Source organism: Pleuronectes platessa, chromosome 13, assembly GCF_947347685.1.
Source record: "Pleuronectes platessa chromosome 13, fPlePla1.1, whole genome shotgun sequence".
NCBI classification, from domain to species: Eukaryota; Metazoa; Chordata; class Actinopteri; order Pleuronectiformes; family Pleuronectidae; genus Pleuronectes; species Pleuronectes platessa.
In genome coordinates this window covers 6394699-6413232 of record NC_070638.1, presented here as the reverse complement: position 1 = coordinate 6413232, position 18534 = coordinate 6394699, and the positions used below count along the sequence as shown (strand labels likewise).

The 18534-nt window shown below is 44.1% G+C and overlaps 2 protein-coding genes across 3 annotated transcripts in view; one reads left to right on the top strand and one right to left on the bottom strand.

Moving 5' to 3' along the window:
* The first annotated feature begins 1044 nt into the window (after positions 1-1044).
* On the top strand, positions 1045-4488 carry gpr160 (G protein-coupled receptor 160). Of its 2 annotated transcripts, none has more exons than XM_053438964.1 (2): positions 1045-1230; positions 2899-4488. In XM_053438964.1, exon 2 carries the CDS (start codon positions 2990-2992, stop codon positions 3884-3886), a length of 897 nt encoding a protein of 298 aa, XP_053294939.1. In that variant the 5' UTR covers positions 1045-1230; positions 2899-2989; the 3' UTR covers positions 3887-4488. The 2 variants fall into 2 exon arrangements, with proteins under 2 accessions (XP_053294939.1, XP_053294940.1); XM_053438965.1 differs by lacking the exon at positions 1045-1230 and adding an exon at positions 1239-1549.
* Positions 4489-4617: 129 nt separating this feature from the next.
* skila (SKI-like proto-oncogene a) overlaps positions 4618-18534 on the bottom strand; it is a 30962-nt gene continuing 17045 nt past the window's right edge. Inside the window, exons 2-7 of the mRNA XM_053438962.1 lie at positions 17095-17190; positions 16229-16317; positions 14098-14240; positions 11455-11831; positions 10816-11046; positions 4618-9202 (exon numbers count right to left, since the gene is read on the bottom strand). Coding sequence (XP_053294937.1) covers positions 8942-9202; positions 10816-11046; positions 11455-11831; positions 14098-14240; positions 16229-16317; positions 17095-17190 — 1197 coding nt within the window. The 3' untranslated portion in view covers positions 4618-8941. The remainder of the gene's footprint in view (positions 9203-10815; positions 11047-11454; positions 11832-14097; positions 14241-16228; positions 16318-17094; positions 17191-18534) is intronic.

The window sequence follows — 18534 nt, the reverse complement described above, 5'->3', positions numbered from 1 at the left end:
CGGGGGACCGCGGTGGCCACGGACGGAGTTACATCAACAGTGGGCTCATTAGAGTCCAGGATGAGAGGAGTGAATATTTCTATATTAAAAGAATATTATGTGTGTGTGTGTGTGAGTGTGTAGACACTGAAGGTTATACATTTTTTAATATGTAAAATTCTTATTCTTTTTGTTTATATGTGTGTGTGCTCTGAGAGGGTTTTGTTTGTATTTAGTTTTTATATTTCAATTTTTTTTTTGACCAAAAAGATTCCTCCACCAGGGCCCCACAATCCACTTAATTTCATATGATATCTAGATTGGAGCATATTAGAAATCAGTTCTATAAATATGCCTGATCTTTTCCCCCATTGTGCTCGATGGATTATTGCTTGTGAAAAATGCAAAAAAACGTCCTATCTCAAAAGAGAGTGAAAATAAAATCCTAGCTCTGGTGCCTGGATTCAAACCCCCACTGCCTCACCCACATCTTCCCACCACGTGCATTCCTGCTAATGAACAAACTTACTGTAACCTCCTTGGCGGAAGTGTCATGTCCATAAATAATTCACCCTGCACGCTTGTCGTATGAGTAAGATGTTAGTGGAATATTAACCAGTTCCAAATGCTACTTCAAGTTGGGTGCAGTGGAGGAAAAAACTTGTCTCTGGTAGGATAATGTCCCAGGAAAGTCAAAATCCAAACATCTGTGGTCATGTGGATATTCAAAACAAGCTTACACCTGTGCAGTGGACTTCTTCATTTGCATTCCACTTTGATTGCTGTTTATCATTAATTCTACTTCCTGAGATAGTAGTGCTTCATTGTTGCAAAGCAAGCTGAAAGATAATAAATACATAGAGAGTTCTTCTGATCAACATTTAATTCCAAGCAGATTTTCTGGTGCAAAGTAATAAACGCAGGGAGAGAAATAACCCTGGAGAAAAGGTTGGTGCTATTCCAACAGTGAGGCTGCAATAAACACGTTAAACTAGGTTCTCTCTCTCTTCTCTGTGGCTTCACACAAGTTTGGTCGAGCTCCACTCCTCGGTGTTATAATGTAAACCTCGCACCACAATACATCTGAGCTTCCTTGTTCAGAGCCTACGCATCCTGTCTGAGAACAAACCACACCTTTCAGGGCAGAAGCTTTTTCTGATTGTAGTTTCATTGAAGCTGGATCAAGCATATTGGAAATCTGCAGGACGGAACAGGTGCTGGATTTAATATCACCTTACTTCATTCACAAAGGTAATAAACCCAAATGGAACAGATGCGTGTATTGTGTGTTTTCTTCATACAGGCTCTCGTCTTGCTGGGTTTTGTCAGAGTCGTGCAGATATTAATGATGAATGAATTCTGGTTACATTAGCTGTACTATGATTGCTCAGTTCTCTCCGTAAAAGCGGCACTTAAACAGATTGAAATCTGACAGTTGGTTTCCTTGTGTTCATGTTTGCTCAGGGTTCACTTCTTGAGTGAACACTGAGCAAACTGGCAGCTCTAACTGCCTCTGGGAACAGCTCGTTGATAGAAGAAAAGCAGCAGCAGAGGTGGAGCTCGTCCTCAGGTGAGGTGCAGTGTGACTGTAGCAACAATCTTCAAGAAGAAGTTAAGAGAGAAAAACGGAAAACAAACATCTTTGTGTGAATCATTGTTGAAGCTTCACTCCTGCGTTTAAAGACAGAGGAAGAAGAACTTAGTTATTAATGCAACAGACACAATTTGGTGAAAAATCTAAATTACAATAATAATAATACCCAAAAAAATGTCATTGCTGCCGGGGGACTTGCTTCACACTGAAACAGAGAGAACGTTAAAGACAGAGGCTCTGTGTTTATTTGTCTACTCATTTTGAGATTTAAATATGTTTAAATAATGTAACCCGAGGTTGCAGCACAGATCACAAACAAGCAGAATTATGTCAGTTTGATATAAGACAGAAGTATTTGTACGTTATAAGGGCTCGTCATAAACCCTTCACTTCCTGTTGAAACTCTTCTTCCGAGACCTCTTTTTGGCTGAGCATGTCATTTTTCACTTCTTCTTTGTGGACTAAATACAATAACCTATAACACACAGCCTTAATGAAAATTGTAATCATTAGGGTGAATAGACCTATAAAACTGTCTCAACAAAAACTAAAGTTTACAACTGTCACGGAGGCCACATTAGTTTGAGTGAGCTTCGCCTAATAAACTGGTAATAGACTGTATGTGTTGCTACTGCTCCAAATGCTAAAAAAAATGGTGACACTCGTATATCTTGCCCTTCATCTCTGGATGGTGGGAGGAAGTGGAGACACGTCATCCATCTACACAAACACTCTATGATCTACACAAATAAGAAACCAAAAAGAAAAAGTGAAATATAGGTTGAAATATCAAATTATTAAAAGGTTTGCCCTGGGAAATCAGTATAAGAAATTATTACAAAACTGATCAAAGGAATCCATAAATTGGCAAAACCAAAACTATTAAAACACACATTGAATATTAAACAATAATACACAAATGAATAAAACATTTTTAATGATCCGTCTTATTAGACGGTCTTTCCATGACAAATCTACTGTGAGTATTGAAAACTTATTACTGTTGTGCGTGTTGCTGGGCTTTTGGTGGAAACAGTGGCTGGTGTTTCCTCTTTGCTTTCTGTTATGTTTCCTGTTTAATAATACAATGTATTAGAACTTTCTTTTTTAACTAATGAAGGTTGCAATCTGAGCGTTGATGCTGACTGTGTAACCCTCTGCAGAGCTTTAAACTAAAGACTCAAAGACAACTCCGGTCTGAGAAACTCTTAATTTCACATCTCCAGATAAATTTCCACTACAACAGTCAAGCAACAATGTGTTATTTCAGTTTATGGTTGAAAGTGACAGATAAATACTTGCGTGTTTTTTTCCCTGGGATTCAGATATACCATCCCCCAGCCGCAGCAGAGTGTCGATGATGGTCGACAGTCACCAGTGCACATCTGGTTAAAACCTCCACCCACACGACACAACATGAACATCTCCATCCTCTCTGTCCTGCTCGGACTGGGAGGGAAATGTCTGCTCAACTGGGCCCTGGTGTTTCTCCAGAGGAGCCACATCTGCAGGAGCTTTGTGGGAGTTTTCAGCGTGTCCCTGTCCGTCGTGGACACGGCCGTGACCCTCATCTTCGCCGCCATTCACATCCACACTGATGGCCTCCTCTTCCTCTTGGACTGGCAGCTGACCAGATACCACACGTGTTTGCTGGTTCAAATCCTGGGACAGGTCTACAGCCTCCTGCAGTGGCCCGTTGTGCTAGTGGCCGGTTTGGACCATTTCTGCACCGTTTCCCTGCCAGCGGCCTCCTCGGGGGTGAAAGGGATCATCCACCCGCTTGTGACCGTCCTCCTGTGGAGCCTCACTGTTCTCTACGTCTTCCTGCTGTCAGACTTCGATCCTGCCCTGGAGGACGTGTCTCTCCACCAAATGAACCAGTGCTGGGTTTTCCACACCACTCAGATCCTGCAGGTTGTCACACTGCTCTCCTTGACTCTGGCCTGCTCTGTGCTTCATGCTGTTTGCAGCTCTACATTATTAGAAAACCCTCCTGAGAAGAACCAAATTACAAACCAGAGCAGAACTCGCCCCAGGAGAACCATTGCTTGCCAGGTCCTGAGTATATTTCTGAGCACATGGGCCCCTCTGCTGATCTTTCTGGCCGGGCTCCTCCTGCTACCCGTGGGAATACCCTCATACCTGGGTCTGAACGTTGCCTGGCTCTGCTTCCTCAACAGCTTTCTGATCACACTGGTTCTGTGTGTAGCCGTTCCAGCCCCGCGGCTCGCACAGGGCTTGGCAGCCGTTCCCGCTGACAGCTTCTGTGAGTGGAGGATTCAATTTAACTTGGCTGCAGAGGACAGAACATGACGGCACTCGTATATTTAATGTAGGACACTAGTTAGAAGAAACGAAATTAGAGGATGGAACCTGAAATGTGAGAAAATATGTTGTTTGTGGAGAAGGAGTCATGTGATGCTGTCAGTCAGTCCAACACTTATAGACTCAAATGTCTCAACCACTATTGCAGGGATTTCTATCAAATCTTAAGAGAATTAATGAGATATGGATTTCGGGACCAAAGGAAAATTCCTATTACAATATATTGCCTATATGTTAACATAAACCTCATTTTATTGAGCCTATTATCAGTTGCTGTTTGCTTTGTACCATTGAATGGACCGACACTGTCCCTGTATCACTTTGATACTGAAGACGTTTTAAGAATGTGGTGATTCTCAAGTAGTTTCAGACCGTGTGTTTAATTTCCTAATTTGTAAGCAGGTTTTTTTTTTTTGCATAGGCATCAGAGATAATGATATTCTCAGAATGTGTTAATCACTCTGATGCTGCACAAAACTGGATTTAACATAAACCTCAATGTTATAAACAGTTCAGGATGATTTTTTGATATAGATGTTTCAATTTTTTAAGCTTTTTAATGAAATAAATTGAATTTGTTGATCAACTAATCGTCTCTGCGCATGTTTATGTGGTTCATGTGACGTCCTGAGTATCTGGAGCCCGAGGAGTGAACAACAACGTTCCATAGACAACTATTGGCATCACAAGCTGGTGAAGAAGGCAAAGGACAACACAGGTTCGACACTACAGAACTTTACTTGAATTTGATCCAAGTTCATTGTCTATACAGGGCATATTTACAAGATCTGAAATCAGGGAAGGGCAAAAACAGAAAAAAACAAACACTAGATACAACTGAGGTATTAGCTAAAAGCATTTACAGGTATGTCATTTACTAGTAAATATCAATGATGATAAACAGTTAGAGATGCAGTGTCTTCTGCTTAAAAAACATATTTTTATATCACAACATGAGGTAGGAGAACAGTGTCTCGATTCATGCAAGAACAAAAGTCTCATCACACTGTAGTATTGGCAACGTATGCAATGGTCATACACGGACACTGCGATTCATTTTCAGCATCGAGGGGGGAAGAGGGATCTTATTTAGCAAAGCCATAAATATTTTTTTTTAATATCTATAACAGGATGTTTGGACATGAAATCATAATATTCTTCATGGCCAGTGATCTGTGCGACCAATCAACAACGCGGCCCTGCACTTCAGACTCCTCCCACAGTGGCGCAGAATAACTACTGGCTGAAAATTAAACACCCAACTACAAAGCAAACCACCTGCAACAGTTCAACCGTGGATCTGTTCACCAGTGTTTGTATTAAAATATGTTTTTGTGGTAAAGCCTGGCTCTGTCTTCCTCCTTTTTTACTTGGTTGGGCAAAAATTCACACCTGTAAAAATTCTGTACAAAGCTGAATCCAAGTTCTCTTAACACTGCAAAATGCAAAATGGCCCAGGACGCCATGTTACAGGAGACTCTCTCTCTCTCTCTCTCCATGCTCACTTAGTCCTTTTCTCATTACAGAGCACAATTAGAGAAAGATAAACATCGCCCCCTTGTGTATAAAATGCTAATTACACAGAAAGAAAAACTACATATTAGGTATTTGCAAACGTGATGAATTCAAATGATTCTTTTTTTTTTTTTTTTTTTTCATTGTTCCGCTGAAGAGGTAATTAAGTCAAAAAGAAAAAACTAATACTGATCATCTTTTCAGACGAGGATATATGATCTCAAATCAGAAAAACATAACGACACATCCAGAGCTACAGGAGCAAGTTTCTCTCTTTCCCTTTTCAAAGCTGCCGTGTTTCAGTCAGACGTGGGAGCTCATCTCTCACTCTCAAACGCACACACAAGCGCACACACACGCGCACACACACAGTGTAATATTTCCGAATTAGGCTACATTTCTTGTTTTTCATAATCTGACTCTGACTTTATATTTAGCCTCTGGAATCAATAATGACAAAACTTCCACATATTCAATGTTCATGCATATGAGCCATCTCAATATTTTGTGTCTTACATTTGGGGATTTTTTTTTTTCTCACAATAAACTGATTGATAGAGCGGCCTAGTGACACTAAACATAAGGGGAAGCAAACATGCAAAAAAAAAAAAACAATTAGAATTTTCTTTTCTTTTCCCCCAAAATGATTTTTCTTAAACAAATAGTTTTAATTTAGCTCAGGGGAGAGTTTTTTTTGACAAAGAGGATATAAAAGCTTGTTACATTACAAGTTCAACATTCCGTCAAAGATGAAATCCACAACAAACAAATGCATCAGTTTTCAGCAAAGGGGGGATGTGTGTAACAAAGTATCATCTTTCCTATTAAGCCTTTGTCCTGCGTCATGTCTCAGTAAACCATGCATGTCTCTCCCCCACATCCACTCGACCAAAGTCAATTCAGTTATCTGCAAAGATCACTTTTTTTAAAAAGAAAGCAAAAACATTTAGGCCGTCTGGAGCCTAAGTTCTGGTCCAATTTATATATAACCTTTTGAAGATTATTCTTATATGAACAGTTAATATATTAATGACTACATTATTTACAAAGTGAATATAAATCTTTAGTTAATACGTTAAATATGTTCTTTCATAATTTCAATAAAGGTTTGAATGGAACAACAGTAGAGTGTACATCTGCGGCATGGGTTCGATTTAACTGGCTTGCACCTGCACTTGTGACCATCAACAAACCACAACTGCACCCGGCCCAGTCTTTAAGATCTGTTATTGTAAAGGGAAGCTGTGTAAGAAAATCTGCATTGAACAGGATGGAGCACAGTGGAATGTCTATCAATTTGCATTTAGAGCAGATGCATAAAAAAGCTCAGAGTTTAGCCGAGGCCGATCCCCTTCTCTTTTTAAACAATTATTTACACACACACACACACACACACACACACACACACACACACACACACACACACACACACACACACACACACACACACACACACACACACACACACACACACACACACACACACACACACACACACACACACACACACACACACACACAGGGATTTCCTCAGTGGCAATAAAAAGCGCTTTTGCCTGGCAACTGACACAATAAAAGTCCTCTCTTCCTCTGGCTGGATGTCTGCTCGCTCCCCTGGGCTTCTACAAAACACTGCACACCCCCAGCTGATCTGGCACTGGAGACGGATGGACGGGTAAGTGAGAGTGAGTGAGTGATGGCGGTTCAGTGGGAGAGGAGGGAAGTCGCGTTGAGAGATGGGGGATCCTGTACAGTCTCACCCGAGGTTGGGCAGAGGCCCCCAGACAACAACAGCTGCCCCCATTCTGGCGGCACAGAACAAAAAAAAAACCGGGCTCCCTCTGTACCCCTGGCGTCCGGGCCACCCAGCCTGCCGAGGGGGAGAGCGCACCAGTCCCCCCGAGCGCTCCCCTCAAGCCTCCCCTCCCTTCCCGGTGCTGTTTGTTCAGCCAGGCAGATTAACGTGAAGCAGGGCCCAAACCATCCTGGACTAACTGCTTTCACCTGCGACCCACATTCTGACAAACAGGGTGGGGATAAAACCGTCTGCTAACAATGAAGTCAAATGATTGAAAAAGCAGAGGAAGCCCAGTGAACAGGGGCACGCTGGAGCTTTGATCATCTGCTGGGAACGCTGGGACCATTGTTTCGCCTGAATGCCTGCACTGCCCTAACACACTTGAGTGTGCACGCATGTGGGGATGTCGTATGTATTATTGTAGCACAGCGCAGCTACTGCACATGTGAGACTCTGCCTTTCTTCTGTCTTATAAAAGCTTCGGCGGCTCACCCTGCCCCCGTGTCCAGACGCATTCCTTTCCCAGGAGACTCTGGAGGAGGAGAGCACATTAAGTGCATAACACCGCTCGTGAGCTTGTTCATGCCAAGCCTGAAAAGAGCACAGTGTTTCCTGTCTAGGCCAAAGTGGGTGAAAACCACAGTGTTGAGGAGTGTCCCAGTAGAGGGCAATGGCCCCAGCACACAGCGATGGAAGGTGTGAGGTCTCTAGTGAGTGGGGAGCTGTGGGGGGTGTTAGAGGAGACACTGGGCAGCTGGTGGCTCAACCGACAGACTGTTTGGTCTACAACAGGAGAGTCCAGGTGCTGCCAAGCTGAGTGAAGAGGAAGTTGGTCTGAGTGTGGGGCAGCTGGGGCCCAGGCCAGACAGTCTGAGCGCTTTTTACCTCGTGGGCGTCACACTCAAAACACTCATTTCAAGTTCAGTGTCACTACTGGCATATTTTTATTACAACATCTGCTTAATGTCTTTTTGTGTACAGTAAAGGTTTTTCTCCTCCATATAGATTTGATATTTTAACACGTTATATTTTTCTTTCTTTGTTTTTTAAGGACCCCAAAAAAACTTTTTTGAAATGTCCATGCAGTTTCCTGCATTCGCTGGTACTTGAGCATCTGGGCTGAAGGTACAGAAACACGGAGAGGAGGCACACGTCCAGGCACCATTTTGTGTCCATGGGCACCGGCTGCTGTGCCAGGTAGTATCAGTGAGTTGACACGTCCGTGGGGAGCTGAGTCGAGCATCCGTGTCTGAGCTCAAGTCTGAAATCTCAAAGTCATTGGCTCCGGAATCCAGAGCAAGCGAGAGGGGAAGGGATGAGGAGGGTGACAATGTGAGGATGGAACAAATATAGTGATGGTTGAGTTGGTCTCGACTTGACCCAACTCCTGTCTGTGAAGCAGCTGTTTGTTCAGTAAAAACTATAAATTAAATCATACATGCCCAAAAATCTTTAAATACTGTTTTAAGAGAAGAGAGGAAGCAAAAGAAAGAATAATAAAAAAAACACACCATAAAACTTTTTCTTTTAAGTGATGTTAAATTACAAAAACAAAAGTCAGTCCTACACTGAAATAATAAGGGAGGAGAATGAGATCCACAACTTAAAAAACAGCCTGAGGAGATGTGAAGCTCCGTTCTGCTTCAGGCTGATTTGTTTGTGTCTGTAGAGTTGGTGGGTGATGGCGAAGAGGAATGAGGGAGGGAAGGAGGCGCCCGGAGGGGTGGCAGTTACTTTTGGCCAGACGCTGGGGCCTCCGAGATGGAGGAAGAAGAGGAGGAGGGCGGGGAGAGGGCGCTAGGGGGTCCGGTGGAAGGGGTGAGAGGAGGAGAGGGGCTGCCTCCCATAGTGCCAGACCGGGCCATCTGCTGCCTGAGTTGGGCGATGGTGTGCTCCAGCTTCTCCCGAGCCTCCCGCTCCCGGCGCAGCTCCTCCTGCAGCTCCTGGCGATCTGCCTCCGCCCGCTCCAGCCTCTGACGAAGCTCCGACAACTGAGGACACAGACAAGACCATGTTTTGACAAATAGTCTAGTATCTAGTATCACGTATAGAAATCAGGTCATTGTGTTAACTCTCAGACCTTAACTACACAAAATAAAATTGAGGACGTCCCACAGCACAAAACTCTTTATCTTAAATATGATGATGCATGATTGACATGCTTCTCAAACTATAACCCTTACTTTTAAAATGTGGTCTCTAAAATGTCAGGGAATTGTGAAAAAGTCAAACCAATTTCACAAATTACGAAGATATTTAGTTTAAAATCATTGAAGAAGACATGAAGCTCTGAATTCACCAAAAGTAATATTTAAAATATAATTTTAATATGAGTTTGAGCTTATTATAATAATTGACTAATTGTTGCAGCCTAAATGTAGAAACAACAATCAAGTGTGTTCACAAAACAGAGCCCACAAAACATCAGACGTAGAGGTAGAGCTATCACAACAGACTGTGCAAAGTACAGCAGATAGGCTATCTACACGCGTCGCACTATATGTTGTGTGTGTCAAAATGCAGAGAAGTTAACCGAGGGCCTCCGGCTCTTTCAGTCAGCAGTGGTCACTTTTTGATGGTCAGACATAAACTCGGACTTAACCTTGTTTACAGCAGCTCGCTGTCACAGCCAACTAGCCCCACAAGTCATTGCCAGTTATTTTTAACCTTTTTAAATTATGTCAAGACTAGAAAATGAATTTCCCAACCCCGAAGACAATAGAATGTGTCCGAGGTGCCATGACGCCAGTCACTTTGAAATATATTACATTACAAATGACTGGTTTAAGTTTTTAGTGAAACAGCTCGTTTCAGTCTCACGACAACACACGCACACCCCCCCACTCCTAACTGGCACCCAGCCTGGTGTTGGAGCCAAGGGGAGAGGGGCAGGAGGAGCCGGAGCTTCAATGGCAGATAGGAGAGGGATAGTGCAGCTCTGAGCTCAAGCCAACATAACATAATCTATCTCAAGATTAGGTCTAGTGGAAACCTAAACAAAGGCCTTGAATGTTCGTGTGTGTGTGTGTGTGTATGTGTATGTGTGTGTGTGTGTGTGTGTGTGTGTGTGTGTGTGTGTGTGTGTGTGTGTGTGTGTGCGGTCACGCTTTTGACTCACACAGAGCATACATGCGCACAAAATGATTCAGTCAGGAAACACTTAATCACAGAAACAGCCTGTCCAAACCTTGAGTCTCAAAGTTTGGGTAGAAAACATTCTCTGCTGCTGTTAGAGGAAATATGTGGGAGATGACTGTGAGAATGTTTTTTGGCCACTATCTGGTGGGAATATTTTAAAGAGGGACCGAGAGTGCTGATATGCAGTTTTGGGAACGATCAAGGATCAAGGATTAAAAGGGCAAATTCCTATACGTTCAAGGTGAAGATCTGATGTGCATTAACTTAATTTAAATGCTTTGTAAACAAGTAGAAATACGCAGTGTGCTACAGCTGCACTGATGCCCCCTTTTCTTTGAATTTGATTCCAACTGAAGCATAGCACTGTACCATCTGAGATCAAGTGTTAAGTGATGCAAGCTAGTGTGTGTACTGCATCATTCAGACAGTTTCTGATGCCAGGATTGGTTCTCCTCTCAGCCCGTACCTGTGTGGTGTAGTGGGCCTCTTGTTGGCGCTGTACCCCCATTTCGCAGGCGCAGGCCTGCTGTCGGAGCTGCTCCAGACGGGTCTCCAGCTCCAGCTGTTCCTGGCGGGCCTGGTTGAGCTGCCTCGCCTGCTCACTGTGCACCGCCTCCAGCTCGCTGCGAAGCTCCCGCTGCTCGGCGCTCAGCTCCCGTAACCTCGCTGCCTCGCCCCCGCGTACCGCCTCCAGCTCCTGAAGGCACAAAGACTAAGTCAAGGGAAATAATAACAATCATGTGATACTTCACTGACCTCTGTAGGGGAAATTGCTTTACAGTTCTACCCCTCCACAGGGAGACATGTCATAATAGCCCAAGGGACTTGAATAGAGGGGTTTCACATTCCATATGTCAAAACTAAAATTGAACTTAAGTGTTTTAATAACAAAACAATATGTTATAATTAGTGAAACCTTGTTTTTTAGATTAACTTTGGTTCTGACTTGTAGAACCATCTGGTACCTACATGAAGGGGTCGGTGGGAGGTGAACATCACCTTTACATCCACTTCAAGGACACTTTAAACAGGCGAGGACAGTTAGGTTCTAGTTTATCTTGGGCTCATTCATCTTGCTCGTTGTTCTTTCCAACCATCAACTCACCAATTCCAGCTGCAGCTGCTTATGCAGGGTGGAGTTCAGCTTGTCCTGCTGCCTGCTGTACATCTGCATGATCTCCACAACAATCCTGTCCTTGTCGTCCTCCAGCCCCCCCACCACCACTGCAGTGCCGCTTGTGGCAGAGCCTGTGTCTTTAGCCACTACTTCCGATACCGGCGTCAACAACGACGCAGGAGGAGGAGGAGGATGAGGAGGAGGGGTGTGGGCGGGGGTGTGGGAGGCTTTCTTGCAGCTCGGGCTGCTTGTCTCCATGGAAACTGCCTGGGCTTGGCATTCCGGCTCGGTGGCCGAGGCAGCAGCGGCATGTTGGGATTTGGCCTCCTCGGCGCCAGCAGCGACAGGGGGCGACGCGTGAAGATCTGAGGAGAGAGGAAGAGGAGGATGAAGGAAGGAGTTTAAAAAATATATAAAATAAGAAATACAAAAAGAATAGGAGGTGGTTGAAAGACAGGAAGTGCGAGTCGAGCTGGCGCGCACTCCCGCCTACGTTTAGTAACACCCTCGCACAACCTCACACCTCTTTTTCAGCTTTAACACACACGCAAGCACAAGCACGGCAACAGCCGTAGAACCAAACACTCACCCACCAATTCTCTGTGTGTGTGTGTGTGTGTGTGTGTTTGCGCGTGTATATGTGTGTCCTCAGACACAGAGACAGAAAAAAGAGGAATAAAGGGTCGTGTGTGGGAGCTGTGCTGTTCTGTATTGGCTCCTTCAAACTCTGACTTGTGTCCTCACTGTTGCCTTTAAGGTGCACATCATGAGTAACGGATCAACGGGGCCATGTCGCACTTCCCAACACAAAGACACGTGCACAGATGCTGCAGCGAGGCATGTGTCGGCCAGTGAGCTCACAGACAGAGAGAGAAGCAGAAATCGTGTCAGGGAGAGAGAGAGCACGAGAACAGTGGGTTGTTTACCAGAATAATGTATTCATACAGTATGTGTGTGTGTGACAGGAAACAGCATGCTCTGTACACAGCCTGTCTGGCACTGGAGAGGACACTCATTTACTGACTGAAGGTGTCTTTTGTATGTGCATACACACACACTCACAAATACAGACTCGCATACATGATCTGCAAAGCACACACACGCACGCGCATGATAGTAGAAGCAAACAAATAGCAGGAGTGGGTCATTCGGAGAAAAAAACTGGGGGGGGGGGGGGGGGGGGGGGGGGCACAACAGAAAAAGTGAAAGGCACACAGATAGACTGGGAGAAGAATAAAGAGAAAGAGGAAGAAGAGGAGGAGGAGGAGGATGATGATGAGGGGGAGAAGGAGGAGGAGATGGGGGAAGTGACAGCAGACTGAGAGGGAGGTGGTGATCAAGGCAGCCAGAGAAGAAAGAGGCATGGATGGATGGATGGATGGATGGATGGATGGAAGAGGAAGTTGAGATAGCAGATAGGAAGAGAGAGAGAGAGAGAGAGAGAGAGAGAGAGAGAGAGAGAGAGAGAGAGAGAGAGAGAGAGAGAATGGCAGTCATACGTGGCGTAATAATGGCAGATGAACACTACTGCTGTGATTCACCCTCTCCCTCTCTCTCTCTCCACACATACCTCTTATTGATGCAGCTTTAATATACACACTTTAATGTGCACATAAAAACACACACACACACACACACAGAGAGGAGGTCGTTGCCTTTTCACCCCTCTTGCTCAATCATGAGGTTTCCCTAGAGTCTTTATGTGAAGGTCAATGCATGATTATGTGTCGCTGCAGGCTGCAATGCTACACATGTGTGTGTGTGTGTGTGTGTGTGTGTTGGCGGTGGTTGTATGTTTACAGTAAGCACGTGTCAGCTCTTCCACTGTGCTAGATGTACATGATCTGCATGTCTCTTCTAGTCATGTTGCTGCGTGTGCATGCGCGATGTATTTATAGTCGACATGTGTCAGCCATGTTTGTGTGTATGTACAGTCAGAATGTACATTACAATACAAACACACACAGGGTTAAGATCCTTTGGCAGGCTGTTGTCTCCAAAGTGAAGGATGACCTTCCACACCCTTGAATAAATATGTTTTATCGTTTTAGTACTGTTAATATTTGAGCTCATTATTTTACGGCCATTCACATCGTTTTATTATTGAATTAATTCGTAAATTTCTGGTTTTCAAAAGAAACAACACACATTTTCGGAAAACTAAACTCAAACCCCTCCCCTATATATATTTATAAACTAGTTAGTTAAAAATTCTTTCAATCACATTAATTGTGAGGTTTTCACACACAGATGATTTAACTTGTCACCTCATGGATAAATGGGGGGTGATTTCCCCCCCCTTTCGCCTATTTCCTGCTCTGCTGTTTTCAGTTTCTTACATGAATGGACATAATCGCATTAATCGATTATAACATACAAATTTAAAGTTTTGGAAATGGGTCAGACGCCATCGCTCAGTGCTTTCGTCAGTGTTTCTTGACAACTCCATGTCAAAGAAAGCTGGAAATCAAAAAGCTAAAATCGAATTTGATTTCGTCACATGTCATTTTAATATGGAGTCCGCATCTGTATGGTTTAGTGTATATGTTTGGAATTGTGTATGGAAGGGGCATAAGTGCCTTTCTCTGTGTGTGTGTCTCTGTTTAGTAGTGTGTGTGTATCAGGACTGACCCATGGGTGGCTCGTCGTGGCCCAGCACTCTGCGGCTGTAGTGGTGTTTCAGCAGCGCTCCAAGCATCTCCTGGCTCATCTCCGCCTCATGCTGCAGAGACACGTTGGGAGCCACCATCTTATCGTACGTGTACATGTAGTAACTGGGAGAGAGAAGCAGATAAAGAAAAGACGTTTAAACACTGAACTGGTTTAACATGTAGATAAATCTTTTACAATTTATAAGATACTGAACGTGCAATAGCACTGAAACGACAATCTTTTTAAAGACCTGGCTTCCCTTCATCACACAAAGGTGAGGTTAGCTGCTGATAACGTACGGACTGACACAAGCATGCGTTTTCTCTTGGTTTTTCTAGTCATGATGGGAGCATTGTCACCTTTCACATACTTCTCATGTTTGCAGTGAAGACTATAAAATGTTATGAGGTATGGACTTTACAATGCTGATGTACATTAAGCAACAAATATGACTGCAATAACTCATCAGGGAAAAACTCGGAATCAGAGCAATAAAAGATTTACGGCGGTGAAGGGTTTGGCCTAAAGTAAGTGCAGAGTCTGAAGACAAGAGCTGAAAACACGGTGCGGAATATGAATATTTCTTATCATGTGTTTACAGGGTATCAGCCTAAACACACCTTCAGCTTATCACACATGTCCAGGTAGTGGGTACAACTGAGAGAGTGATAGTGCCTGGAGATGCACTGAAGCCACTGAGCAAACACTATCTGTCCATTCCTGGCTGCATGGTGTGAAGGGAGGAGGAGGAGGAGAAGAGAAGAAGAGAAGAAGAGAAGAAGCTTTGAACCCCTCCCCCAACAGCAGTCCCCTCCAGACAGAGCTGAGGCTGGAGCTGTGAACTAGGTTAAGCATGACAGCTCAGTGGGGCTCTGGCGGAAAAACTACAGCACTACCAACCAACCAAGCCAGCCTTGCTCCCTCTGCTCTGGATGGAAATAAGCGCAGCCTGTTCACCTGAATGACGATCTGAAACTCATTCACATGAAACCCCAAAGATGTGATTGAATAATGTAAGCATGGCTCCTATTTGACATGTGTGGTGCTAATGGATGTTGGTACAAATAGGACGTTAAGTGCTGTGGATGTCTAGCGAGACGTTTCATTATTACTAAAGCTGCAATGCAGAAACACATGCTCCAACCCGCTCTGTACAAGCCACGACTGGTTTGAGATGCGTTACCGTCCGGTAATGCCGGAGGTGACCAGAAATCTAAATCCTGCCATTTAGTCTGGCCCATGGTCAGTATGTCAAGAAGTCACGTGTAGCTATGGCGCCATAAACCATCTAATTCCACCTTTTAATCTGGGTCAGATTACTGTGTGAGCTAGCAGAGCACTATACCCAAACATAGACTGGTGTGGTCTGGGGAGTAAGGAGGGAGGAAAAGAGGACCCGAGGAGGAGGAAGGAGGGAGATGAGAAGCTCATGTGATGAAGGACAGAGGACAAAGAGGGAACTGAGCAAGAAATGTTGGATGGGAACTACATTTACTAAAAAAGAAACTGATAGAAAGTCAAAATGAAACCTGAGGCAACTTGGCAACTAACACAACCAAACAGTTTGGCACAGTTCACTTCCTCATAATGCAGAGTTAAAATAAACTAGAGCTTTTAATGTTCTCCAGCCAAACATACTTCTACAGCAATCTCATTGTATCACTTAGAGACCAACCGTCTGTTGAAAAATCCTATTCTGACAACAAAATCTGTGAAGTCCTGTATATAATCAACATCTATTTTGATAATTAGGTTATTGTTTCCACTTATTTTTCATATCTGAACGTAAATGGAAAATATGATAATGTTATGACAAGATAAACCGACTCGTAAATTATTTTGTCACTATTTCTAACAATCCATACACTAAAAGATTAATCAGGTCAAACAATTAGTTATTTAAACAATAAGTTGATCCACAAATTTTTTTTTGATGTCAGACAAAACAATATTTCTGACCTTTGGTTTACAGTTTAGACTCTGGGAACATGTGCTGGTCTTTTTTCCTATTTAATAACCTGCACATTAATCCTTTATTAAAAAAATAAAAAATGTAAACCTTTACATGGGGTATTTAGGCTGTTTAATCAATGTTAATATGATGTAGTACCTGGGATGGACCAGGGTGGGGTGTTCTGGTTCCTCCTTAATGTCCGAAAAAAGACGGTTGAAGACCAAAGCAGGTGGAGATGTTTTTCCCTGTGGAAACAAAAAACACACGCATATAAATATGATACAACACAGCAACACATTGGCTTTTTCAGCTTTTGTCTTGCAGCCACAAAGACGCACAAGATTATTGATCTTTGCATACAATTTTTCAGTTGAATGGGTGAATTATCACAATGGCAATCAGATGCATTGCCACGCACACACATACATGCATACTCATGACTCCATGGAGAGAGAAACAGCAGGAGGAGATGGGAATGTGCTGTACTGCACATGGCACTCTCAGTGCCATTATCTAATAAAGCTAATATATGCATGCATACATGTGGATAAGGGATCATCCATCAGGCATCAGATGAGAGTGTGTGTGTGCGTGTGTGTTGCAGAAAAAAGATCCTGGTCACAATCATGATGAAGAGCTACTTTCCTCATGTGCGAATGTAAAGTCAGTGTGTGTGTGTGTGTGTGTGTGTGTGTGTGTGTGTGTGTGTGTGTGTGTGTGTGTGTGTGTGTGTGAAGTGAAAGGGGCTGGGGGGGTGGGAGAGAGCAGAGCCTTTTCAGCAACCGTGTGTGTGTGTGTGTGTGTTTTCCTGGCCGGTCAGAGAGCAGAAGTGTGCCGCTATGAATGGGTGAACAGGGTGTGTGTCTGTCAGCGGGGGCAGAGGTGGTGACCCTGAGAGCTGACCTGTGTGTAGAGGAGGAGGGGGGGAGGAGGAGGGGATGCTGGAGCAGTAGGAGGTGATGGAGAGACGGATGGATGGATGTGTGTTTGTGTGTGTGTGTGGGGGGGGGGTGAAGACTGACCTTTCTCTCAGGGTAGGCATTGGCCATCTTGCCACTGGGTGAGCACAGGTCTGCTGAGGATTTCCTCACCTGGCTCTCCTCTTCCTCCACAGCCTTCTGAAACACACAGAGAGAGGGGGGGGCACGAGTTATACAGATGGAAAAACACACTCCATAACTGACAGTAAGGACGTAGCACAGGAGACAGTGGTAAGAATATGTTGAACAAAAATGATGCACACTCTTGTCAGGCAGCATGGGAACGAGAGGAAGGAATTGGAGGGGGGGGGGGGCACCACGACGGTCACAAAAGGGGACAAGATTGAGATGAATGGAATTAAAACAATAGGAAATAGAGACGAATGACATCCAAGAGGTAGAAAATGGAGACAAATGGGGAAGGATACAGTGTAAACCGGCCGTGATACAGTATCGGAGAGGACGAAAGTGGCAGGAAGATGGATAAGTAAAGAGCAGCGACTGAAGGAGACTGCTCGGGAAGGTCTATGAATAAAACACAAGAGAAGCTGTGCTGATAAGTCAACATGGCTACTGCATGGCATGTCATTAAGTGCTTGTGTGCGTGTGATTCATCGTTACACATACAGCGTATTAGGAGTCGCGTTCTCGTGAAGATGCATCTATGTTGTTGAGTGTTGACTGTTTTTATAATTAATTGTGTCAGCTTGGTACCCCGGGAGCCATGTGTGTTCGAATAAATACTGTTGGTGCTGCGTGTAGTTGTGCGACTGTTCGTGGCCAAATGTGTGTGTTTTTTATCAAATCCAGGACACGCTCAGCGAGAGGCCACGAGCTGATGGAGTTGATGATTATCAGTGGCAGACAGGCCTGACACTACACACATGCTGCCTGCAGTTAGCGTGCACACACACACGCACCCACAACCAAACTAACATGTAGCACAGGCACCAGAGGAGCCAAGTCGCAACATGAACAGCAAGGTAGAACACAGCAACAGAAAGACAAGTGATGGAGAAGAAGGGTGTAGAGAGAAGAGAGAACGTGGGAGGAAAGGGGGATGCAGGAGTTAAGAGGTTAGAGGAAGAGAGGGATTCCAATGAAGAGAAAAGTGCAAAGGCGGGGAGCCGAACAGAGGGAGAAAGAGGGATAGAGGTTGTAGAAAGCATCAATAATTGACTTACTAGCCTTTAAAAGCTGGTAAAATGACTGCACACACGTGCACGCACGCACACAGTCGGACAGTGAATAACAGACAGCATTTCATCAGCTGGACTAAAGGATTTTCATCTCTGCTATATTTTCTAAGAGACACCATCTTTAGCGGAGAGATAAACAGCCACAGAACTAGTTATTGTGGCAGCCTGGTATCACCCACCTAATCTTCATGTTATCTTCTAAAATCACCACACACAAAACATACACATCACACAGACACTTAAACAAAGTTTGTAAGGATTTGTTGCATTCTTCAGTTTTCTA

Coding starts and splice junctions, on each gene's coding strand:
- gpr160 (XM_053438964.1), top strand. CDS start 2,990: ATGAACATCTCCATCCTCTCTGTCCTGCTCGGACTGGGAGGGAAATGT.